Below are 27395 nucleotides of genomic sequence, written 5' to 3' on the forward strand. Positions count from 1 at the left end.
TCAGATATTAAATCGAAAGTTATGAAACGTAACTCATGCAGCTATATGTTTTCATTATGAGGAATTTAAAAAAGCAGTGGAGGATTCGTTTATTTTTTGTAGTAAATTTTCACGTGACAGGTATGCTGGCCAAAAAGACGACGTTAAAAAATGTGTTTCATAACGAAGGTGACCTGAGCGGCTTACCTAAACGTCTTATTCTATTGATCAGCCCAAGTAAAAGACCACATTGCAGATATTTAAGAATAAATGAAAGTCATGCGTATTTGAAACAAAGTATGGCATAGAATAAAAGTGGTCGTTCTGACTGACCAAAGGAGGGCCAATAGGTGGCCCCCCAAAAATAAACTAGCAGGATGACGAAATATACTGCATTGTTATGGAAGCTAATAGTGTCTGCTAAGATAAAATTTATATCTTTAGGGAACTGAGCAGTACCATATATTTATAAAATCGTTTTATCTAATCCTTGAGCCTTTCGTTTTTGGCACATTGTTCAGGTATATTTCAACATTTTATAAAGCGTGATTAAGGTCTAAATTCGTTTTGAAACTGACATTCATCAAGAGAGAAGATCTGGCTACACTGCACGAGTATTTGTTTTGAAGTGGGACGATGGTTCTTTTAGAATTTGACAATAGAAATGTAAAATACGAAATATATCTACTTAATATCTACAAAGTTTAGTCATAAAATGAAAATATGTAATTTTATAGTATTTATTTTATAATTGTTGTCCTGTCTATCTCATTTCCATGACAATTTCTATTGCATCATCAAATAGGGAAGCAGGAAATGAGAGCCAGCAGTCGATTTCCAAGACTCATAGTAAGTAGAGGTAATGTCTCCTTGTCGCGTGGTTGTCCGTGTCGCTCAAATGTTCTCATGAAAAACGATGAGATATTGTGCCAAAAGTGTCTCTAGTGCTTTTTCTTGATAGCAAGGACCCTATATTTTCGACTGACCTCGCCATGAGTCGTTCGAAGAACTTCAGGAACCCCTTTGCGGGCGTGAGATACGAACATCTCGTTGCTGGGGTCTCTGGCGGAGTCGCGTCCACTCTCATTCTCCATCCTCTCGATCTCCTGAAGATTAGGTTCGCTGGTGAGTACCCTTTATTATTATTATTATTATTATTATTATTATTATTATTATTATTATTATTATTATTATTATTATTCAGACCACTGTTTCTTGAGAACTTTACAGAAATCGATGTTTGGTGTGCATCCAGGGTCTTAGACCCTTTGCTTTCGAGATTAGCTTAGCCTTGGCTTAGTCTGGGTTTACCATAGGCTGGGTGACCTTTCCATAGGTTATAATTTCAACCATATTTTCTAGAACAGGTTCTAAGGTTGTAATTTCTGGAGCAGATTGTAGTTCATTTATTTCGTTTGAGGAAAAATCTGGAAGGGGTGCAGGATACCCCTGAGCTCTTATTATATTTTTACTGAGTTTAGGCCTGGGCCATTACACTCGTCCCCCTTTGGAGGTGAAATTAATGTTTTCCCCCCATCCACGTATCAGTCATGTCACATATGGATATGTTAGATTTCATATGAAATACGACATATGTATAGGCCCAGGAAAAATTGTTGTAGAATATCAAGACCTACTTATTAAGAGCATGAAATGATATTATAGTCAGGGATTAGACGAGTGTAATGGTGAAAGTTCACCGAATATTTTCTTTGACATGACTGTAGGCTAGTTAGCCAGTATATACCCTACTTACTGTTCATTCTAAACCTGGTGAAAGGTGGTTTGTTTGATAGTTATGCTTAATGTGAATTTGGGTAGACTTGATAGTCCAGAATGGTTGCTGGCACTGCCTTCTGCTCTGCAAAATGTCCCCTTGATGGCTGGTCTTAGGCTGGCAGACCCCTGGCCAGGTCAGTGCAATGCCCTTTAGGATAGGATAGGTTACATTAAGGAAAGGTTAGGTTAGTTTGCATCCCTGTTGAAATATGTCCTTGATCTGCTATTCAGGCAGCTGCGATGTATGGAAGAAATGTGGGCAATTTTTATGCACTCTTACTTTTTGATGTGTGCGATATTCATTTCCATTGGAAATGCTTGATCAATCCGTTACCCCCCCCCTTACTTGAAGAGTGGTGCAGTTGGAAAATTTCCTTCTTACAAAACTGAAACAGCCCCATTTGTAATTGTATTGTAGTTTATAGTTTTAGGTATATATACAGACCAAAACCTTTAGACATTCTCCCCACCCCTTCCACTCACATTTAGTACAAGCAGTCCCTGATGCTGAAGGAGGAAGTACTTGATAATGGCAGTTGAGTTGGAGTTCCCCAATCTGTTACCTACCCCAATTAACTGCCATGTTACCAAATTTTAATGACCAATTCCACCTCTCACTGAGGATTAAACCTACATAAAAGACTGGTTTGTACACTTATAAAACATACAAATGACTTGAAGTAAAAAGCTGTGACCTTGCCATCTCAGTTTAAACTTGAACCTGATAATGTTTTGTAACATTAGCCTATTTCAAGGAGTCACATGATGCTGTTGTTTTTGCTGGAGTGATTTTAAATATCTGCATAACCATTGCTTTCAGGCTGAGGGCTGTGCAAACATTTGCGACGTTTGTGCATTCTGAGTGAAACCATTCATTGCACGTATCACACTACACTGCCTATTGTTGCCTACCAACTTCCCTTCTACACTGAACACATTTATTGGAATCTGGTTTGGCCTGCCACGGCTATCAACTCCACCTACATTGTCCTGGTTAGAAATGAAAGTCAGTGCTGCAATACTTGCATTATTTGTTGAACCCTAGAGACATACCACCTTTTACTTAATACAAGCAACACGAAGGGAGAAATAGTTGGCACACGTCCTCTCGCTTCAGCACTCTGTTACTGGTCCTCTTCCTGCTATTCAGGGGACATGAAGAATGAACTATTTTATCTGCTGTTACTGGTCCCTTCCTGCTATTCAAGGGACATGAAGAATGAACTATTTTATCTGAAGCATATACTTGAAACTGGCGTAAATTGCCTCCTGTATGAGATAACCACAGACCAAAAGGAAAGTAAGAAAACATCTTGGATTCTGCAAATCAAAGAGTAACTGAAAGCGTTAAACATGCACTTGAGTAAAATTGAATCAGTTAAGGGTAAGCAGTTGAAAGTAATGGTAAATGATTGGGACAAAAAAAAAAAGCATGGCCTAGAGAAATGAATGACAAGACAACCTTGAAAATCTATTGAAAATTTAAGGAAAACAGGAGAAGAAACCTGTTATGATAACACAAAAACCAATGCTGATCAGTAGGGCTGTGAAGAAAGAACTGAAAACAGAACATTTCTTACTTTGCTGTCCAGTTTATAGTGACAGATATAGACAGATATGTGCAGCAGCCTTTCAAGAAAGTAAAGAGGAATTGATAGCTAACATCCTTCTGTTTGCAGATTCTGTTGAAAATGAAAAGGAATTTATAAAAGATATAAGGTATTACAGAGAAAATAAAACTTGAATAAACACAAGCAGAAGAGGAATAGAATGAGCAAGGGGGCCATTTTAAAGGAAAACCCTGTCTCCTACTACAAGTACTGTGGTACAGCCATTGTGCCTTGGTTTACAAAATGTTTGGTGGTTTCTCTTGATTGAGGATAATCCTTGAGAGGTTTTTAATATTTAATATTTTTAATATTAAGCCAATTTACATATTTTATTCTTCAGATTGTATGCATTATTCTGCATATTTTTTCTCACTGTCATTTTGTTGGAACTTTGGTGGGCAAGTTCATGGCCTTGTCATGTGTTCTATTAGAATGTATGTTCATTGTGATGTACAGATGTACACTGTATTTGCAGAAAGGTAAAGTTAAGAAAGTTGGTGCATAAGTTTTCCTTATATTAGTATCTTTTGTAATTTTCAAATTACAAAGGCTGTATAAAACTTGGCATGTGAAGGTAAATGTACCCTGTAGCATAATATGGATAAGAAATGGTTTTAGGAATTCAGGATGTACAGTACTTGTATGTGGGGTAATTCAGGATGTACAATACTTATATATGTTGGGGGGATTAAAAGAGCAGCAAGTAACTTATTGCTGAGTTATGAATGAGGACAAAAATAGACAGTTGGAATGTGTCCAAAAAGACACGTGAGCAAGGGAAAGCTGTAATACAGAGGGTGCTTTACAGTCTAAACCTAAGACTATTTATTACAAAGTTGCTACCCAGGTTAGGGCATTGGAGACTTTACGTTGTCCTTCTTGCTGTAGCTGGTCAGGTTTTAGGTTTTTGGTTTGCATGGTTGAAGGCCATATGAGCTGTTGCTGTCAGTGTCTGTCGTGTAACGTCTTACTTTGATCTAGAGAGTCAAGGATATGTGTTCTGTTGCCAAGAGCTGACACTTGTTATCTGTTTCTATTTAAATTTTTTCTTTATCATGAGAACATCAAAACCAAACTCAGCAGAGATTATTTTTTTCAAGATCTTCACTTGCACATTAATGTTCAGACATGGTTCCTGTAGTCTGTTATTCCCTTTCATGAAGTTGGCATGCAAAAAACTTTTACTCTAGAATGTATAACCAAATATCAGAATTTTGGAAAAATGTTCCCTGTGGTTGGCCCTAGTTTTCACTAAATGGTCTTTTTAGTCAGAGTGATTTGTATGTTTAATGAGTTTGCTTTATAGGAATGGTAACCTATTGTCTTTTCTGTTTTAAAAGCCACTGGTAAGAACTGCAAAAGATAGATGATAAGTAAGTATCACCCAGTCAGGAAGGAAACTAGATTCAAGAGAGGTTGACAAGTTTTCTCACCTTTTTTTTTTTTTTCTTTGTAGTGTCCAAAACAGAGTACCTGTCAATTGTGGCAGTTTGCAAAACATTTCAGAGCATTAATTGGATTTGTATACATTTTTGTGAAGTTTGTTATTGGTTTAGCATGAAAGAGCTTTGTTTTCATAAAAGACCATAAAACTATTTTACAGTACTTGGAAATGTCTTGCAGAAAAGGTTGTTGGCCTATTGGCAATAGTTTTTCCTCACCCTGTAAAACTGGGTTCTCTCCAATAGGTTACAGTATTTTCGTTCAGGTTACTACCCTAATGAGCTGCCAAGTATTTGCACAGTTTTAATGGTATAGGTTGGGGTTTTGTTCACTCAAGCTTTTTTGTTCTTGTGACAAAATAAGAAAAGTCCTTAAACATTCTTGGACCCTCTGAATTAAATGCCTTTCTTTCCGTCTATGGCCAGGCCTTGAGAGTTTGTATCTTGCATCTGTTTTTCTGGATGAAACAGTTGCCTTTTAAATTGGTCTACTGTTTATCTTATGTTCACCTCTTTTCCTAGTTTTCTTACTTTACAGCCCCATCAGCCTCATTTAAAAGGTAGTGTATGACTGAAATCTCATGCGACTCTTGTTAATAGGTTTTGATTACATTGGCTCTGTTTATAAGAATACCTCTTTTGCTATCTTGTATAGTATGTGACTAGGTTGACCGTAAGCAGGTTGCAATTGATGCAAATAGGGGTACTTTTTCTAAAAAACGTTTTATATAGGAGTGGGTGGGTTGTAATGTTTCTCACAACCCCAGCAAACACACTCGCCATATTTCACCTTATTCCTGAATTTCATGTGTATAAATATATATTGGGTCATTTGTATTTATTTTCTTTATATAAGTATGGTAGATTTGTGATTTTCTTCACATGCTTAGTTCATTGCACAATGAAATTGTGGCTTATTTTGTTTGTCCAATTTTTCTCTTTGGTTCATGTTTATTTGTTGGGCAGAGGGTGGTCTGTACCATGCTGAGTGTATGGCAGTGTTTTATTATACTAAGTGTTACTCTTAATGTAAGACTCAGTATTGTCTACGCTTACTGGTCAGTATCAAGGCTAACCTGTAACTTGTTCGTGCCATCAGTGCACTATGCCCCTAGAGGGGCAGTGCCATCAGTACACCTCACGTGGTGCACTGTCGGCATTACTCTAGGTTCTTTGCAGCTCCTTTAAGCCCCTAGCTGCCGCCCCTTTCATTGCTTTCCTCTGTTCCCCCCATATGGGGGCAGTGCCGTCATTGCACCTCACGTGGTGCGCTGTAGGCATTGCCTAAGGTTCTTTGCAGTGTCTCCTCAGTCCCTAGCTGCAAAGCCTTTTGTTCCTTTTACTGTACCTCCTTTCATATTCTGTTCTCTCTTTTCCATCTTACATGCCACCCTCTCCTAATAATTGATTCATGGTGAAACTTTGAGGTTTTCCTCCAGTTACACCTTTAAAACCTCCTTTACTCTGTTTCCCCTTCAGCGCTGAATGACCTCATAGGCCCTAGGGCTTGGCCTTTTGCCTAAATTTGGGTTCAGTTCCATTCTGTGCACCTCCTTTCACATTCTCTTTCATCCAGCTTACTTTCCACCCTCTCCTAACAATTGTTTCTTAGTGCAAGTGTGAGGTTTTCTTCTTGTTATGCCTTTAAATACTTTTTACTCTGTTTCCCTTTCAGTGCTGAATGACCTCACATGGCCCACCGTGTGGCTTTTGGCCTAAATTTTAAATTCCTTTCCACTTCAGTCCTCTTCTCTCCTTTGGTGGTCACCGAAATCGCGCTTGAACCACTGGTGTTCTTGCATGCCTTTCCCCAAAACTTAGTGTTGATTAATGTTAGTGTTTGTAAACACACTTGTAGAACCACAAGGTTATATATAGTTGAAGAGTATCAAAGTTATACTGTATAAAGGTTGGAGTATGGGCTAGTGTACTGGTCTGAAGACTTAGGGAACAGTGTAGGAATTTTGATGAATTGTGAGCTTGTAGGGAGTGGATGGAACGTAACATCTGTTGTGAATAAAGACACTAACACATTTTTCTTAATTTTGTCTTTATTTGTAATAAGCTAGAAAGTCCATTTTAAGGAAGTTCCACAAAGAATGCCAATATGGAGAGGGAAAGGAAGGTGGACAATGTTTGCATAATGACAGACGTGGAGAAATGAGTCAAAATGATTAAGGCTCTGAGAAATTAGTAGAAATATTTAATGTGGTATGACATTAACTACAATTATTATTTTAGTTTTTTGTTTTTAAATGTTGGAGCATCAACGTCCATAACACTACCTGATTTTTCAAAACATACAGCAAGGTCTTTGACTGGACAGAGTGATACCATGGAATGTAATTCAGATTGAGTCCTGGTGCTTCATGAAACTTTCAGAACTAAAGATGAACTACCTTAACCCTGTGCAAAATTGAGGGGTCTCTTATCAAACTCACCTAGATTAGGTCCTTAAACAGGACTATGTCTAGTGTGCAATTTTTTGTTTTGATAACAATAATTTTGCATTGTCTGTTCAACAATAATTTTTGCGTTGTCGGTTTCCATTTCTAGGGTTTTTTTGTACAGATCATTTTTATGTCCATGAGGCAGGTAGCCAAACACTGATAATATGTGCATCAGTCACAGATAGATAAGGAAATGGGGAAGCGTTTAGGCCTAACCGGGAGGGAAGCAATATACAGTTTATTGTATTCATGTCTAGTTTTTCATGTTAATATGTACAGTATCTGGATGCCCATTGTGTACAGTAATGTACTGTGTATAACTCATCCCTTTAGTCACCTGGTTGCAGTGTCTTCAAAATGCTCAGTCCTTACTTGAGAGAAGTAATTATGTATAGTGTTTATATTTGTATAGTATTTGTATTTCTATTTTTTCTAACATGCAAACCTGAAGTTCTTTACATAGGGATCCAGCTGGATCCTTGTGTCAAGAACTTCAGGTTTGCATGTTAGAAAAAATACAAATTTCTTTTAAAATTTTGCGCTGTTATCTAGGCACTCATTATAAAAGTTAAAGTTCCTTTAAGAAAAATAGATACTGTAATCGTATTTAACATACTGTATTTATTATGACTGATATTAGTTTTCATGTGAATTCCTGAATCTCTTTTCCAGATATTTGTTTTCATGTGAATTCCTGAATCTCTCTTTCAGTCAGTGATGGTTCAGCATCTTCCAAGCCCCATTATACTGGGTTAACTCAAGCCATCGCACAGATTTTCCGCCACGAGGGCATCCGAGGACTCTACAGAGGGGTTACTCCCAACGTGTGGGGCGCTGGATCAGCCTGGGGCCTGTATTTTTTATTGTAAGTAAATAAAAGATTTTCTCTCTCTCTCTCTCTCTCTCTCTCTCTCTCTCTCTCTCTCTCTCTCTCTCTCTCTCTCTCTCTCTCTCTCTCTCTCCGTAGGTCAGTGAAGTCAATAATGTATTGATTTCTCTTGCTGCGTGTCGTTGGAGTTTAATGGCAAGGACATAATAATGAAAGTATATTGAAGAATATGGATTAGTAGGAGGACATGACGTAGTAGATGACATAAAGGTCTTGTAGCCTAGTTATATTAAATGCCTCAAATTAGGCAGTTGACTGAACAGTAATGAACAATTGCTTTTATCTAAGAAAGGAAGCAGACTAATAAACAATTAAAACATTATTGAACTAAATGGTTAGTCATTTAGAAATGGCATTTAAGGGAGCTCAATATTTTCAGAAAACATCAACAGGGGCATGGTACTAAGGATGTTCATTTTTATTGATGTCATGCAGGTTATCCTATTAACATTAAGTATGTGCATAGCCATAACCTTGTACTTGTTCTCGTGTACCCTAAGCCTTCTCTTGCAAGCACTTTCAGCTCTTTCACCAGTTTCTGCAGTTACCCTAAACTTTCTCTTGCAAGCACTTCCGGCCCTTTCACTAGTTTCTGCAGTTACCCTGAACTTTCTCTTGTAAGCACTTTCAGTAGTTTCTGCAGTTATCATTAAATTTTTCTTGCAAGCACTTTCAGCTCTTTCATTATTTTCCACTGTTCCATTTCACTGCTTCCAGCCAGTTCTGAACTACTGTGTATACAAACATGAACCGTTTCTTAATATTCACAATTCGTTTGTTTATCTCACAGCTTTGCATCTATGCTTATTTCTTCTCAATGAATCCTTGCATCTATGTCTAAAGTATTTTCTCTGAATTCTTGTATCTGTGTCTTTCTTTCCTTGAATTCTTGCACCATAAGATATTAGGGTATTAAGCAGCCTTGGATACAAAACACTTCCTTGTCTCAGGTGTACCTGTTGCCCCATACTATTAAATTTTTTTTTTTAGATAAAATTTATTATGGGTCTCATCTTTCTAGACATGTAATGCATTTTATTAATCATGCTTTGTAAATCTTGTGGTGTTTTGTTGATTAAAACAGGAACTTTATATTCTAAGTGTCAACTTTCTACTGTTAAACTAAATCGTTTCAATCTCCAGACTTTTCCCATCTCCCAAGACAAATGATACATTTTATTAATCAAGCCTTGTAAATGCTGTAGTGATTAGAACTGCATCACCTGAATATTCTCAGTCAACTTTCAGTCGTTGAGCTAAATCATCTTTCCCGTCTTTTTTTTTATTACAAAATCTTTCGAGAAGTGCCAAGAGAATAGGTGACAACGTTTCCCCTGTAGCACAGAACAGCTTAAATGAGATTCACTTACCAAGGTCCCACGAACATTAATTTTCCACCCACGTCGTTCTTGGACAATTTCCGCCAGTTTTACCTTTTTAACGGGAATGGCAGTTGCTAGGATCCTTTCATAATTATAGTCTGGAGACACCGTCAAATGCCTTTTTTGTAACTACCAGAAGGGGATTTTTAAATTCTGTATAGGCTACACTGCTGCTAAATCTATCCAAACACAAATACGTGATCTGTGCAACTCCTTGCCTCTGAAGCCAGGTGATTCACCTCCAGGCCTTGTATCAATATATCACTTAAGTTTATAGAGCATGAGCATACCGAACATTTTTGTAACAACAACCGGCCGGTGAAATCAATAACGGAGTAACACCAGGTTGTGATGGAAGAATCACTGCAGAGGTGGTTTTAGCTGAAAATGAAATAATATCACATATATTCAGTGCAGACTATTTTGCTAAAGATGAATGAAGTAACAAAGCTGATGATTGGGAATTAGAAGTCATAATTGATGTGTCAAAGTAACAGTTGTGTCGCTATGGGGGCCGGGTCCACCCGTCAGATGCTTCCCCCCCCATCGAAATTCCTGTGTAGCTAAAATTTAACCCTTACGGTATTTGATACATTTACACTTTTATATAGTAAGAGTCAAAAATTAATTGAAAATTGAGCTCTATAATTACAAATACGGGGTCACTAATTATTAATACTATTATTTTCCTTCATTCACATGGATATATATATTCGAGAATAGTTTATTTTATTAATTACAGAATTGGTACATTAGTTTTGTGTATTTTTCTTTGGCCCCCAAAAAATCTTAGGCCCAACATACCCCCCCCCCACTGATGGAATGCCAGCTACGCCACTGGAATGTAAAGTGCCATGACGTATGGTAACTATAGAGGCGTTGAGCGCATGCGCGCGCACACACGTGATGTATATACATACAGATATATATATATTTTCTGTGAAACACGTTTCCATGTGTTCATTTCCATCATATCTCGAAGTGAAATGGTAAAGTCGAATGAAATGCTAGCAATCCGAACTCTAATAGGTCAGGGAGTTGGATAAAATTAGCTGGTATGCTAGGCCTTATTAGTCGCCTGTCCGGTAAAATGCCGAAATATATACAGCAATTGGCAGCTGTAACTCCGGTAAACTGTTATAGCACATCCAGCCATGCTCTCATTAATATTTTATATCATACATACGTACCCGCACGTGTGTACAGTCAGTTAAGCATTAATAATTCATGCGAGGTATAGCTACCAATAGAATAGAGGGAGGAGGAGGAAAGTTCCAATAGTAAATACCAATTCACGTCATACACAGCTCAGCGGTAGTTGGCGGGTACAGTTGCGCAGCCACCCTTTCGTTGTCACGTGATTAATACTTCGAGTCCTGTTCAGCTTGATTATGTAATGTTTACATAATGTATCGGTACTTTGTAAAGTATAACGTAAGCGCAATTATAAATTTTAATATGAAGCACGAAAGAAATGGTCGAAGGAATAGCGGGAGTTAACGCGTCTTATTTGTTCGTATTCGCAGAATTTATGCAGTAAATGTAACTGCTTACCCAACAGAGCCCCATACGGTAAGGTGCCAGACTGGTCTAGTAGGGGCCGTCTTGATAATTCTACGCCGTCTCTGTTCCGTTGATGTCACCTCAACAGCTGAGGCCATTATATATATATATATATATATATATATATATATATATATATATATATATATATATATATATATATATATATATATATATATATATGAGCGTGCAGACCATGCACTAGTACCACGTTTTCGGACAACGCAATTGGTTTTAAAACCTCGTGGTAACTACCGTTTTTTTTTTTAATACATTCGAAGTACACAAAAAATGGCCAGTGGTATTCTTTTTTTATTACCAAATGCCACGGGTTTTCAGTCGCCAACAGACCTGGCGGCGATCTGTTATCATATTGTTTTCTTGTTTGCGTAATGTGTATAGATAACGAGATTTGACGTAATTGTAAAAAACAGGAAAAATGTTGAAGGTTGCGTGCTGGTCAACTTCACTACGCGTTTGATAATAAGATTGAAATTTTGCCCTTCTTATTTGAAGGTCTTTCTGGTGTGGGGACTCCCTTGGTGGACTCCCTGAGTATTTTCCACAAGTTTATGAGCTGCCCACAAAACCTGTACATCGATATCTTTAAACATTCCGATAGTATAGTAGTCATGACGTCGGCTGAGTGTGTACGTGATAAAGTGGAGTGCGAGATCTCTCAAAGATGTTTAGCTTTATCGCAACTGACTTGTTTCTCTCTCTCTATTTGTAACGGACGAACTTTGCTCCCAATGTTTTGGTTACGAAGGGAAATTACATATGTCTTCTTTATCTTAATCGAATGAATACCTTAGCTTTTGTTATGGTTACGAAGGGAATTTACATATAATACCTTCTTTATCTTAATCGAATGAATACCTTGGCTTTTGTTAGACCAATCAGGTTCGAGAAACTGGGGGCCTAGCCCGAGCTGCGCCACGGCAACAGCCAATCAGGCTGTGAGTGCCCTTGAAGCTTGATCAGGCTTGCCAACCGAAATTCACCTTTGCAATGGCTCTGCAATTACGATAATATATTTTGTTGACGTATATACTAGATGGTGTGAATGAGCTAATGTTTTTTTTTTATTTAATTTCTTGTCTCTTAAAAGAGGTGCCAGCTTTCTGACACGCTACAATTGATTCACATGACCAGATATTTCTCGGCGTTCCTAGATTTTTGCCAAGTCTAAAATAGTACAACAGCCTTGCATCCACACGTGTGTTACGTAGTTTTTATTTTTTTATTTTTACAGTGGTCACGTTGGTAGCTTTAGACTTGAAACTCTTAAGTTATTTTTTAAACTGCATTGTGCCAAGTCTGTTGACGCTCTCTCTCTCTCTCTCTCTCTCTCTCTCTCTCTCTCTCTCTCTCTCTCTCTCTCTCTGTGATGTAACTGAAAGATTGTGTTTGGACTGAGTACTGATAATGAAAGAGGTTTGCAAAGAGCTCTGTTACCAGGTGCGATGTGGGTTTTGTAAGCTTTGAACTTTTTTCCACGTAACATTATGGGTATTTGAATAAAACAGAAATTTTTGTGTTAATGAAATTAACGTGTTTTGTATACATTAAACCATTCTGTCTGCCATTAAATTTCGCCTGGGCCAACTTTCTACCCTCCTGTAAGATGTAATTGCATAATATTTGGTGCTTGTAACTCTCTCTCTCTCTCTCTCTCTCTCTCTCTCTCTCTCTCTCTCTCTCTCTCTCTCTCTCTCTCTCTCTCTCTGTATTTTCTGCTCAACTGTTGCCAAGTCGTTCGTCTTCGAATGTGATGCAGTGATACATTTCATTTTTCCCTAACTGTTGCCAATGAGTTCGTCTTTGTATGTAATACAGTTTCTCTCTCTCTCTCTCTCTCTCTCTCTCTCTCTCTCTCTCTCTCTCTCTCTCTCTCTGCAGTCATGCATTTTATTTTCTGCTTAACTGTTTCCAAATAATTCGTCTTAGTGTGTGATAGTCTCTCTCTCTCTCTCTCTCTCTCTCTCTCTCTCTCTCTCTCTCTCTCTCTCTCTCTCTCTCTTCAGTCATGTTTTGTTACTTTTGTAACTGTTGACACACTGTTCGTCTTCATGTAAAATAAGTCTAATCCTTCGGGCCAGCCCCAGGAGAGCTGTTAATCAGTTCAGTGGTCTGGTCAAACTAAGGTATACTTAACTTTTTCATGTACGATGCAGTGTCGCTTGTGCTTGTAACTGATAATCAGACGTCACGGCATCATGTGCGTAATCTATGTCTGCCTGTCTCTGTGTCTTGCAGTCGGTGAAAACATGACGCGCGTCTCAAGATTTTTTGTTTCTTTATTAGTGTTTTTCTCTGGCCGTTATCGCGGAGTTGCGCCTTTTACGCAGATGAGGTGCTACGTGACACTCCGTAGGGATAAAGGTGCGCATGAGCTAAGCTTCTTTTTGCGTGTTCGGTGTTTTGAGGGGTGGGGGGTGAGGTATGCAGTCACTTTTCTGAAAGCACTATGGCGACGCGCTCAATTTGGCACGTATTATTATTATTATTATTATTATTATTATTATTATTATTATTATTATTATTCGGACGAAGACCCTCTCTCTTAACAAACTTCATTGAAACGTCGAGGAATAAGTGAACTTTGGACAGCTGGTGTGATTTACCTGCTGCCACAAAGAATATCGAACGCCACAAAGAAACTCGTTCGATAGATTGAACAACTACAATAATGTATAATCTCAACGGCATCCAAGTCTGCCATACTTTTCTGTGAGGTTTATTATTATTATTATTATTATTATTATTATTATTATTATTATTATTATTATTATTAAAATAAGAGAGTCTGGCCCATATAATGTATGTAGCAGACGTGTTATTTTTGAAAACTGATGCTGAACTTACGTAATTTTGGAATGTGTTGAAAGGGCCAAGAAATGTTTAGTGTTTAAATGACTCGTAAATCGCCATTAACTGTCCAGTTTTTAAAGGTTCAAGATTACTAATATTAAATGTAATCTCTCTCATTGTATCGTCGTAGGCGATTTGACTATTAATACTTTTTTGGTGTTACATTGAATAAACATCTTGTCATGTGATGGGAGCTAGATATTTTGATCACTTTGTCCATTTGATACGTGGAAGATATTTTAATCATTTGTGGATGAACCGGGTCAACGAATTTGAATTTATTTGTTACACGGTCATTGGGTATGTAAATGCATACCCTTGTTCATGTAAATGTAATATTATATTACATTTGGTACATTTTGTTGGTCGGGTGTGGTTTGGTACCTAGGCGCATTGGTACACGAAGCATCTTTTGTTCATTGAGTACATTTTTTGCTACGGGTCCAGCACCCTGTGCGTTCGGCACAACAAAGTGATGGCTACTGCTTGTTGCTCGTCCTGCCAATCCAGTGATGTACATAAAATGTTCATGATAATAATCCACTTGTAGTCAAGTCAGTGTTTTAGACGTTATATTGGAAAATAGGTATTTTTATTGTGTATCTTATAGGGGCCAGTGGTTAGAGGGGTTTACCTCCCTCCCCATCTGTTCTGGCTGAGTTTCCAGTTCACATGGCCACAGGCTTGTTGGTTGGTGAAAATCTAATATGGCCTCTCATAAAAATATTTGGTTTTTGTTATTTATTTGAAGCATTCGCATCTTCATTTGTGATAGGCTAAGCCCAGTGTAAAATTTAAAATAAAAGTCACCCGCATGACCAGATAAACAGTTGAAAGTATCGGAAAATTTTAAGTTAAAATTCAGTGTGCAATGTTTCCCCCAGTTATCCTTGTATATCCTTAAGTCCAGTTACCCCATTTCTCCATATCTGTCCCATGGTCAGCATGGTCTGTTCGGGCAGGGAGGGAATGTTCACTGACCTTCCTCTGCGTTTTCTTATGATTGGGATATCCTTGCTTTTGTATGAGACTTGTGCATTGTCTCATGTGCTGGGAATAGCTTGCTGCATGTTAGGTGATGACTATGAACCCAGTGCCCTCAAAGATCTGTGCTTGGGATAGTTTGCTGCATGTTCGGTAATGACCATGAACCCAGTGCCCTCAAACCATGATCTGTCTTAACCTCAGTATCATGACTTCATTTTAGGATTTCAAGTCCTGACTATCTTGATTTCACTGTAGGCGTTTGAGTTCCCTTACGTGAAGGGATACTCAGGTTCACGCTCCTCAACTCTCAAGTAAATAGTTAACGCAGTAATACCTCAACTTGGTAAAACCAGTTACCACATTATGATTATTTTTCCCTATGTTACTATTTTAGATGCGATACATTTTTAGATATACCTGTGTCTCTTATATGGAATGTTAAGTGCACAGAACAGGGTAGTTTAGGTCGGGAACTACATGGAATTACTGTTAGCTATAAGATATCTGGAAAATATTCAAGAGTCTTTTTTAATTATTAGAGAGAACAGACCCCCAAAGTGTCTGTTAAGTGGAGGTGACACTCCATTAATTTCCTTTAAAATTCCTGTATGCATTAATCTTCTCTTCTGTGCCCTTGATAATGCTCTTCGTTGGGCGAGTCGGTGGAGCTGTGGCCTAGCGCTCGGAAGGCCCGAGTTCGAGTCTCCGGCCGGCTGATGAAGATAGAAATTCATTTCTCGCTATAATGTGGTTTGGATTCTACAATAAGCTGTAGGTCCCGTTGCTAAGTAACCACTTGGTTCTTAGCCACGTAAAATAAGTCTAATCCTTCGGGCCAGCCCTAGGAGAGCTCTTAATCAGTTCAGTGGTCTGGTAAAACTAAGGTATACCATCTTGTATTATGTGCATATGGGCATTACATTCAGCAGAACCTTGCCAGTGCAAGTTATTCTTCCTTAAGAATATATATGCTTGTGTGAATAATAATTCAAAAGTCCTGTATGCACCAGTTTCTTGAGAGTGGGGTCATCCCCAGTTCTGCTTCGGACAGGCTTGTCTTTTGATGGACTGGATTTGAATATCAGTGGAATATGCCAGAATCTGCTGGTTTTGCCACTCAGTATTATTATTGTTGTTATTATTTTTATAATACATTAACATTGTTATTTTTATAATACATTAATTTACTTTCATGTGCTTGGTAAGCATACTTTCTTAGACTGATGAGAAACCAGAATGAGCATGGTAATGGTGAAACAGAAATTGAGCAGAGGAAATTATGAGCCGGAAAACTTTTCACTTTTTATACGCTGTGTTATTGACTCTATTTTCACATGTATGTTATTTGATTATTTATTTGTTGTATGTGTATATGAACATGAGATATTGGTCAGAAAATGCATGTGACATTATAGCTAGTTAGAGGAGTGTGACGTTTTCATGTTCCAAACAACAAAACATCTGAGGAGAAATGATTATGAATTACAAATTTGCTGCAGAGTCTGTCCATAATATTGGCCATATCTACAGATGGTTGTGCAGTCTTTCATGCATAAAGTATTTTTGTGATGGTTATTTTGTGCATCATTTACCAATAAATATAGATGAATATTCTCTCTCTCTCTCTCTCTCTCTCTCTCTCTCTCTCTCTCTCTCTCTCTCTCTCTCTCTCTCTCTCTCAGTGATCTTCATACTATGAGTGACATTCTTGTGTGTCATAATGAAATTTAGTTTTGTTGCTACTTTTCAGTGAATTTATTTCATTATAAAATAGGGCTTTCCCTGAGAGGATGCCTAATATGTATACAGACACCACCTTACTTACAAACGAGTTATGTTCCGGATGACTGTTTATATGTGAATTGTTTGTAAATTGGTTACTGTACTTTTCATGCCTATTTGAGTTCAGTATGATCTAAAACCAATACAGTAATGTACATTTTATCATTCTAAAGCTTAATACACTGTACATACATTATTGTATGCACAGAATAGGAGCGCAAAACAAAATTTGAACGGGTGTCAAAGGGGAGTGCTTTGAACACAATATTAATTTGCGATCTCGCTTGTTTCTATATGAATGTTTGTTGTAAATTGAATGTTCGTAAGGAGGGCGGTGTCTGTATGTATTCAAGTTTGGCAACTATAATCTTATTTTTTTTTATTGTTTCCCCAGTTACAATGCCATAAAGACGTGGTTCCAGAGTGGCAATAGTAAAGTAGATATTGGCCCAGGCCTCCACATGGTAGCAGCAGCAGAGGCGGGCGTTCTCACACTAGTCATGACAAATCCCATTTGGGTTGTTAAAACTAGGTACGTAATAGTGAAGGTATTTTCCTACAGTGTAATAAATGAAGAGGTAATTTCTAGCTTGAATTTTGGTAAGACATGGATTTGGTTGCTTTTGGAAAATCAGTTTGAATATGCAAAGCTCATATATATGACTCAATTTTTTTTCTTCAGAATGTGCTTACAGTATGCAGAAGGTCCTGGCAAAGTGCTGGAAGGGTCAGTCAGATATAATGGGATGATGGACGCCTTTGTTAAAACCTACAAATACGAAGGCGTCCGTGGTCTTTATAAGGCAAGTAAAATGGTGTTTTATGTTGTTAATATTGTGGGCCACTGCATGTTGCCTTTCTTGTTATATGTCACAAATTTATATCTCAGTGGCTTGCAGAATGATGGTGCTTATGGAATAAATATGTTGGTATGCAGCATTAATGTTTGGTGTTTATTTCTTTATACATTTTATATTTGCAGGGTTTTGTTCCTGGCATCTTTGGAGTGTCGCACGGAGCGCTTCAGTTCATGGCTTATGAAGAGCTGAAGTCTGCATACAACAGATATCATAATATGCCAATTGACACTAAGCTGGTAAGTGTGGTTGGCGTACTGTTCTGGTGATATGCTTTATCTTATCTTCTATCAGGTCATCTCTTCTCACAGACTTTGAGATTCCTTTCACAATGCAACGGTTCAAGAGACCAGTACAAGTCCATTTCATTCGTCTCGTATCACGAGGGCAAAAAACATTGATGGCAGCTTTTGATTTTATTTGTGGCAAATTGGAAACGTTAAACCTGAAAACTATTTTATTCCACATGTTAAATGTTAGTCAAGATTAATTTTGTATAATTTTCATTGTTTTTGGTTGGGTTAGGATTTTTTTAAATGGGAGCTGGGTTTAACTTGATGAAAAGTATCTAGTGTCTAACTTTAATATTTTGTTATCTCAGAAGGTAAATGCATTATAGCTGGTTCTCTCTTTAATGTGTTTAAATTTGAAGTTAATAGTTTAGCAGTTAACTTTATTTTTAATTATATCAAGTTGGCAGAAGGACTTTATTTTCAGTATTCAGTTTGTACACTTGTATTTCAGAGTTGTTTGTTAGGCCAGATGGTGGTTTTAAATGTAGAATTAATAACAAAAAGCTAAAAAGGGGATATTTATGCAAATTCAGGGAAGAAAATTAGGCATTTGTACTTGATATACAGTTAATTCTAAGACTTTTTATGTGAGATTCATCACCACATAGTTTTATAGAATCTTTATTCCTGCTGTGGCCAAGTTTTGGCATGGTCCTACCAGTCATATAGTTAAATTGCTAGAATTCAGAAAGTTCAAAATTTTTTGCAAGTGCTAACTTGTACTGTTCTCCTTGCATCTCATTACTGTACATTTTTTATATATTAATTAATTTATTCATTTATTTGTTCTTTTTTAATAAGCGAGATCTCTTCTTTCTGTATTTCCCTTTACCTCCTCTTATTTCTTCCTAATGAACACAATATACTTTGGAAGCTTGAATTTCAAGTCAATGACCCCTGTGAATGGGATTCGTCTTCTTAAGAATAAAATACAGTAATAAGAAACTGAGATAGGGCTATTCCTCTGGTTTAGGTAAGCTGTGATCTTGCTACCAAATTATTAGAAATATGCTTTTTGCCGTAACTCGGTTTTGAATGATAAGGTAGGATTAATGAGGATACAGAGCTAGACTTTCCATTTTATTCATAGGAATCTACTGTCCTACAGCATGATGAGTTTTATGGTCAGCTGCCAGAAATCTCGCACAGTTCATGCTTTTAGTTCAGTGAATGGTTTGATTATTTCCAAATGATGTCACAGCTGCCTTTTTCATTAATATTTTTTCTAGCTTATATGACTACATTTGATTGGGAAAGTTCATTAAGCATTTTTTTTTTTCTTCAATAATGCTTGTTTTATCCTCATGCATTACTTGTATGTTTAATTTTCACAGTATATGGAAGCAAGGCCTTCTTGGAAGAACACTTAAGAACTTTCCTGCAATGAAATGAGAAAGGAATTATTAACTAATGTGACTTTTTTTTTTTTTTTTTTTTTATGCAGACCACAGTTGAATACCTGGGATTTGCCTCCTTGTCAAAACTATTCGCAGCTGTGACAACTTACCCTTATCAAGTGCTGCGCGCCCGGATGCAGGACCAGCACGCACATTACGATAATCTGCGTCACTGTATTAGAGAAACTTGGAGGTATGAAGGTCTTCAGGGATTCTACAAAGGGATGTCCCCTTACCTTGTTCATGTTATGCCAAATATTTGTCTAGTGTTCATAATCTATGAGAAGGTAGCAGGGTCGTCATGATAGAAATTTGGCTTTCTAGTTTTTCTTTGGGTCTGTGATCACTTTGTAAACAAATTAATGGAAATACGGCACTCCAGTTACAGTTTCAGTTATATGTTAAGATGGCATTTCTAATTTTCTCTCTACTCTTTAGACGACAAGAATTGCGGTTAGGTTGATGTTCAAAATATTTTTACTTGGTAACTTTGTTCCAAATTACATTTTAGCTGGAAGAGTCAGTAGTGATCTGCATTGTGTGAAATTGGATGTTTTATTGATCAGTTTATATACATTTCACATGAACATGAAAGTGTTAAACTAGTTGTTTGTTTTTATTAATTTTTCGTGTAGGTTACTTAAGATAATTTTTATTTGGATGGCAGGATACTTAGTAATGGTTAGCAAAATGTATGTTGTAAACATTATATGCTAATGTTTGGGGGAAGAAATGGTCAGAAATGACACTTGAGAGTATTCTGCTACCAAGATTTTTGTTCTTGGTTGATATTTATATATTGGCTATGATATTTCCAGTTCTTTTATGCAGTGGAGTCATAGTCACTCTTGTATTATGTTGAGTGTCACCTGCAAGGGAATGAGAAGTGAGTGAGTGGTTTGTATGTGTGTATGCATACTTGTGGTGCTGGTTCTCCTAGGATACAATGGGGACTGCTTGGTCTCAGCATCCTGTTGTTTACAGCGTTTGCCAAAAGGAATTGCGGACAGCCAATCTAAATTTTAATCGATTTTAACTTGTGAAAGATTGAGTGATCCCTCAACTTGTGAAAGAGTGAGTGATCCTCTGAAATTTTATAAACTTTGAAAGAAGTAACTAGCAGTAAATGTCAAAATGTGCTAGTGAAATGGTTTTTAATATTTGTTCAGAGTAGACATATTAATAAATACATATTTTCATTAGGAAAATGATCATTTTAATTTTTTGTCTTTCTGTTGCTGAGAGTTCCATTCAGTTTTTAAAGAGTGCCCTGTAAGAGGTAAGAATGTTAACTCCGTGGTCTAGTTAATAATAATAATAATGGTAATACTGTAATAATAATAATAATAGTCATAATCATAATCACAATACTTCTAGAGAATATCAGTGGTGATTTTCTGTAAATTTGTTTGCTCTTGTTAACATGTCTGTATTCTCAAACCATTATGATTCTTCAGTTATCAAGACCTCAGTAATGTTGAATCATATTGGAACATTTAGCAAGGCATACACCTGTTGATACTGAAGTAAACCTAAATTATACACAGATGTACCGTGAGATATATTTAGAGTCTACTGGTCACTTTTTACCAGATATGTATGTAATTTTAATAACCACAATGCCCTCTTAACTTCTGGATTTCTTCACAGTTTGGAAACGCTTGTCACAGCTAAGCCTAGTTCCAAATGAAGAAAGAAATGCAGTTATTCCAAGAAATATAAATATAATATAAAACATAATTTCATCTTCCAATGATAGTTACAGAATGTTCTTGCAAAATCCACAATCAGTCACTTTTATTGTTGGCGTTGTTGTTTTTTATCCTGAAAAAGGATTTGAACCAATAATCATTAGGTATGATACCCTCACTTTCATACAACATTAACAGGGCTGGTGAGGACTCAGACTTTTAACTAAATATCATCCTATCTATACTGTTTGTAGTTATTAATTCTGAGAAACCTGCTGTCAGTGTGCGATCCAAAATGTGTAACCCTCTGGACCAGTTAAACCTTCGTTTCCTTAAGAGGCATGTGGAGGTAAGAGACTCAGGAATAAGTGGAACACTCTTACTCCTGTTCCCTGTTTTGTTTTACCATTTATAGTGTGCTGTGCATAGTATACTGTAGATGGCGTTAAATGTTCATTTTAGTGTCCATTTGGCCGTAGCTGCATTACTATGTGCCTTTTAGTTGTTGTCCATTCCTTATGTCCCTTCCCACCTAGCGGTCCAGCTACTTTTAACTTTTCAGCTCAAATTTCAGAATAATTCCTTCAGGTGATCACTGTGGGACTTTGGAAATGTGACGCTTGGTCTTATTAAACCAGTTTTTATTAGCGACCTCTGCCTCAATACAAGAGGCATATATGCACAACATTCCACAACATAAGTGCTTGTAACTCTAGATCAGTAGGGCCTCCAATCCATTTGCTGAATGTGTGGTCTTTTTCTTTTCGTCATTGTTTTCAAGTCTGAAGTCTTCTAAGTTGAATCTGAAAGGGAACTTGATTGTGTTAGGTTAAAGTAACGCAAAGTAAATGGTAAGCAAAACCATAGTTTATGTGAGAATCATTTGCATATCAATATCAGTCTGTGGTAGTGTAAAGTGAAAGAAAAAACCTTTTTGTATGCAGCACCACTGGCCTTTTGTTTAGGAAAGTCAAGGAGAATTGGTTGTGGTTAGTTCTTTGATGGGTGACCGCTGTTGAATGCCAGTTGACGGCACTACAGAATTTTCTATGATCGTTACTAATCTTTAGGAGCTTGGAATTTTAGAGGAAATGTCATTGAGTCACAATGATGTCTGAAAGTTAACCAATTAGTTGGTGTTATCCATCTTTATCATTCATTTAGAATAAATCTTGAGGCCAGACTTGTGAGATGCGGATTTTAAGACTAAGTAGCCAGGTTTTCAAAGTCCAGTCAGTCCATATAAACATAAGGTGTTGGGACATGTCCTGCTGAGAAATGTATACAGTACTGTGCTGCGGGATTTTAGGTGAAGGGTGGTGAGGTTGAACATATGTAATGTTTTGTTTGGTTTACAGATCATTTCAAAGCTTCAGGTTGCTGTAGAAGGTTAAAAGTGCAACTGCGAGGTTTTCCTCCTGTTACACCTCTCAGACCTTTTATTGTCAATTTCCGTTTCAGCGCTGAATGACCTCATAGGTCCCAGTGCTTGGCCTTTGGCCTAAATTCTATATTCAGTTCAGCTCAGAAGGTTAAGATTCTTGAAAGAATGTGTGTTTTTTTTAGCTTGCCAGTAGCATGGAAATTGTAATAGGAATTTGTTCTAGGATTCCTTATTACAGTACTGTACTTTTATTATTCTAGTATTTTTATTTGTGCAGTACTCTTCCAATTTAGCATTCATTGTATTGGAATGCTTCGTGATCATTGTGTACTTGGATGTATAGACTAAATCCAGGCTAAGGGCAATTCATAAATTTTGAAAAATGTTCCTTCCAAAATATGGTAAGATGAATATTTTTCACATTTTTATGTTGTTTGTATACAATTGCCTCATAGCCCCTTTAGTGATGGGGAGAAGAGTCTACAGTAGATCTTGCGTATAACACTTTTAGTGGGTTACGTTTCCTATATTTTTGTTAGTGGTCTTTGTGTAGTTTATATTGTGCCTGAGAAAAAAATACTGTTATAGGTAATGTTAGCCCTTTACCTTGTGATACAGTATTTATTGTAGCCAATGCAAAGAAAATATGTAGCAATGTAGTCTGTAAAGCTCTACCCCAGTCTTTTTTTCCTTTCTAAAGAAAGAAAAATTAAGAGGTTGATTTTTCTTGACATGTAGACAAAGGCATGGATTATTATTTATCTCTATATGCCTTTTATTTTTGGCTGTTAGTGAGGAAAAGATTGGATTAATGTAGAACTTAAAATGATTGTTTCATCAGGGGGAAAGTGATATGTACACAGGTAGGAACAGTAGTAATAGGTCCATACCTAAATAACAAAATGCACCAAAACTTTAAGAGCAAGTGAGAATTAAAACTGCACAAAAGCTACATTTATGAAAGGAAATGTTGGGGTAAATTGATGAGCTATAGAGAGGAAAAAGGAAGGTAAATTTTAAGATTATTGATCAGCAGAAATAGACACCCGTGAACTTGAAACAAGGTGCTCCTAGTTTTTATGATGTAATGAATAACATTCTTTGTAGAATTCTGGCACCCTGGCTCGTTGTTTTTGAATAGCCATCTTGATATCAGAAAATACAAGGATTGTTATTAAAAGTAAACCCAAGTCATTTCAGTTAGTACTTGTGGTTGCTGCCCTCCTAAATTCATCACACACCCACTCAGTGTGTCTTCTCTTTTCAAGGATGAATGAATTTTTTCTTCACAGGCAAAACCCACCATAAAGTGTATTGTTTTCCTGTGATGCACAACTTCTTTTTCTGACAGCATTGTTTACAGCTATTTTGTATGTGGTGCCAGTTAAAGGCTGGTTGCATGGCTTTCAAATGTATAAAACCGCATTTGGTGTGTTCATAGAGAAACAGTATTTAGATGAAATATGGTAGAAATCAGTATACCTATATTTACTTGATTATGTAGGATAAAAAGTATTTCTGGTTGCATTATTACGTAAAATGACTGGACTTTTCATCATTGTTTAGTTTGGCTGTTCTACAATTTCTTTTGTTATTTAAATATTAATTTCTTTATAACCTTATGCTTGTGTGAATCAGAGAGAGAGAATGTGGAGTTGATAGTTTGATATATTTGTGTATCGTCTTTTGCAAGTTGAAAAGGGGACAAAAATAGGCGACTAACCTGCGTTTGCTTTCTTTTAAGAAGTAAAGGTGGTGCCATTGTACTTGTCCTAATAAGAATTAGTATTGTAGTAGTAGTAATGTGTGTTTTGGGAGCAGAGGTAAGGAAATCTTGTGATTTCATGAATTTGACACCTTGAAAGTGAAACTTGAGTGTGTTTTGGAGAAGCAGCCATTTACAACTTGACACCTTAGGCCAGCGCTCACATGTGATTATTATTTAAATATCTTACTTTTTATGGCAGGACATTTATTCAAATGAGGTTCTGGACTATTTAGAAGTTGCAGTGTTGAAATGATTTTACAGGGGAGTACTGAGGAAAGTGTTGCATTACTTTTCATGCTTTCATTCGTTTTGTTTAAATCTCAGTTGGCATTTTTATGAAGACACCTTCTTACAGTGGGTTTTCACAAACAGGCACATAAAACATTTTTATTAGGAATAGATTAGCTCTTCTGTGCCTGGCAAGTTTCTCAGTTATCTCCCAGTCAGGTATTTTTTATGGATTTGGTAGCAGATTTTGTTAACTTGAGAATATGCTGACAGTATTCTGTTTTATGTGCAAGAGATGGATTTTCCAACTATCCTTAGGCTTCTGTTACAGAAACCCCTCTTTGAGTTTAACCCTTGTATTTTATTTTTGTGATTGTTTTAACAAGTTTTCCATGCAAACTATTAGTTATACATTCCTGAAACATTTAGGTTTCCAGTTTATATAGTTTGTTGGAATAACTTCGCTCATATACTTGGGTATACGATTTCTAACATTAATAAGTACTGTATGTCATTCCAACGGGAAAATGGAGCAAAATACTTGTTGTAGAGTGTTTTGTTTATTCATTATGACCCAGACTTAAATGTTGTTATTGTGTTACAGTTTAGTTATGAGGTCTGATGGTAGCAGAAGCCTAATCGGTAGGTTGTCAGTGGTTAATGTACTTATGAAAGGTCTATTTTCATAATTTTTCGTGGGTTGAAAAATTAACAACTGCAGCACTGTGTACTGAGAATTATGCAAAGCAACTTTGAGAGTTTGATCTTGGTGCTAAGCATTTTTGTATTTTGCAGAAAAGTTGTTTGCAGGTAAACAATATTTTTTATCCCAGTATTTTGTCTTGATAATTTCTAGTTTTTCATCTTTGTGTTTTTATTCCTAAAGTGGGATCTGTTGGTACATCTTTACTTTTGTATGTTTATGATTTTTGTCATCTTATATCTTTGCCTTGTAGATCAGGAGACTTCCATCGTGTTCTGATTGGAGATTAGTGTTAAGAAAAATGGATAAGTGCATTGACACCATCTTTTTATATTCTGTCTCAAATAAGAACATTTTTCTTGTATCTTTCCTGTCATGGTATTAGTTTTTGGAACATATCTTTTTTCATATTGAGGGAACCACTTTTTGGATGAAGTTCAACCCACAAGAAGTTCCAAAAATCTAACTTTTGAGTTAAGTGTCACACACAACTTTGTTGCTTCACACTGGCCATTTTTTAATTTCATTACAAAACAACTCAGCAGTACTTGGGGATGTTTTGTAATTGTCATGTTTGTGCAAGTTTCAGATTTTTGTGACCATACACATGTTCAGGTTTCAGAATTCATTATGTAATTTGTTCTGTCTCAATTTTCTTGAAAGAGACTTTGGAGATGGAAGGAACACAAGGCTGGAGAATTATGCAGGTCTATTTTGTGTTGATTGTAATATTCATCTTTTCTCCATCTTTGTTAAGTACTTGGTATTTTTATTTGTTTTTATTCTAGTCACACACATTTGACAGATGAGAGCATTCATTCTTGAGAGGATGATGTGATTGTTAAATGAATTCAGAAGTATGATATGCTAGTTTAGGAAAATAGTGACAAGATAAATTTTTTCAAGTAGGTAGTGTCAAATTCTGTTGAAGATGTTCTTAGCTATTACAAGATTTTTAGGGCAATCTTAGTGAATGGAAGTTATCAGGATACACTAAATAACTGGTTCTGAAAATTGAAAAACCAATATCTTTTTTTTTTTCTAGATGCTAAGACTTGTCAGGGACAAAGTGTATTCTTGTTTTGCAGTAGCAATTTTTTTTTATTATGTATGGCATAATTGAGAATATGTTGTAACCCTTGGGAAATGTGACATTAGCAGCCTCCTGACTTTTTCTTGTTTTTTGGTAGACAGTACTTGTGTTTGTCAGGTGAATGAGGTCCTTGTGAAAAGGAGACAGCTGTGATATTTTAGAGGTTTATTTGAAGTGAAATGACCCTGTCCAAAAATGGCTGATGGAAGATACTAAATTAACTTTTGTCTATCTGTGACAGGGGACGTTGTGGAAATTAAAGAGTATTCTAAGTGTTTATTACTAAATTTCATAGTTGGTATTTCTGTTTAGATGCACCACTGTTTTTTTTTTTTCTGACATTTATGAAGTTGCTGTATGATTTTGTAAAGTACACATGTATAGTTCATTGTATACATGATCACCAGCCCATGTTTTTTATTTTTAATGAAGTTGCACAATAAAGTGTCAGCTATCACCTGTTGATGGACATGGTTGTGGATATATATAATGCGAACACTTATATTTAAATATAAAAGATGAGTCACTTGTTTTTTCTTAACCTCTCTGAATTTCTTTGTTTGCGAAACGGTGTTGATAAAAGGGAAAATTGTAAAAATGATTCGTCAGTCTCCTCTTCACAAATCCTCAAGGAAGGTAAGGGTATGATGTAGAATATGCGCCTCACAGCTTAAATTTAGGTGTTAATGCTGCTCAGCGTACGCTGTAGTTTCACGTTAACAGAATTTTATTTTATGCCAATTTACTTGCTTTTTTTCATTCACTTGCTTCTGTTCATTCACTTTCTTTTTCTTATTGAAGATTCTGACAACACTAACACTCAAGTTGATTGTTTGAAAATGTTAAAACCAACTTTTTTTTAATACAACTATTGCATGATATCCTGTGGTTCTTCTGATTTTGTAATTGCAGATTTTTGCTCACTTGTCTGTCATTTGTGCATGAATTTCTTTTAGGTCCAGTATGTAAGCATATCATTGTGCAGATGTACTTTCTTGGTGGAAAGAGGAACATGGAAATAGTTGGAGAGATATATACTGTAATAGCCGAGTAGATAGAGCTCATTAATATGGCATTTCATTGTGATATATAGTAAAATAGAAAAGTCAGCAAGTACAGTTAAAGACTATGGTCCCACAACCATTTTTTGTGCATGACACGCACACACACACACACCAGGTCAAGTCTAAGGCCCTGTCCACACTAGCGGGCACTGCCCGACGGGCAAACACTGTTCCCATAGC

The 27395-nt window shown here is 36.6% G+C and overlaps 1 protein-coding gene across 1 annotated transcript in view; it reads left to right on the forward strand.

The window, feature by feature from the left end:
* Positions 1–804: 804 nt before the first annotated feature.
* LOC136837124 (solute carrier family 25 member 32) overlaps positions 805–27395 on the forward strand; it is a 38257-nt gene continuing 11666 nt past the window's right edge. Inside the window, exons 1-6 of the mRNA XM_067101734.1 lie at positions 805–1104; positions 7972–8125; positions 17132–17269; positions 17420–17540; positions 17720–17833; positions 19332–19477. Of these exons, the coding sequence (XP_066957835.1) occupies positions 972–1104; positions 7972–8125; positions 17132–17269; positions 17420–17540; positions 17720–17833; positions 19332–19477 (806 nt within the window). The 5' untranslated portion in view covers positions 805–971. The remainder of the gene's footprint in view (positions 1105–7971; positions 8126–17131; positions 17270–17419; positions 17541–17719; positions 17834–19331; positions 19478–27395) is intronic.

Source organism: Macrobrachium rosenbergii, chromosome 57, assembly GCF_040412425.1.
Source record: "Macrobrachium rosenbergii isolate ZJJX-2024 chromosome 57, ASM4041242v1, whole genome shotgun sequence".
Classification (NCBI taxonomy): Eukaryota; Metazoa; Arthropoda; class Malacostraca; order Decapoda; family Palaemonidae; genus Macrobrachium; species Macrobrachium rosenbergii.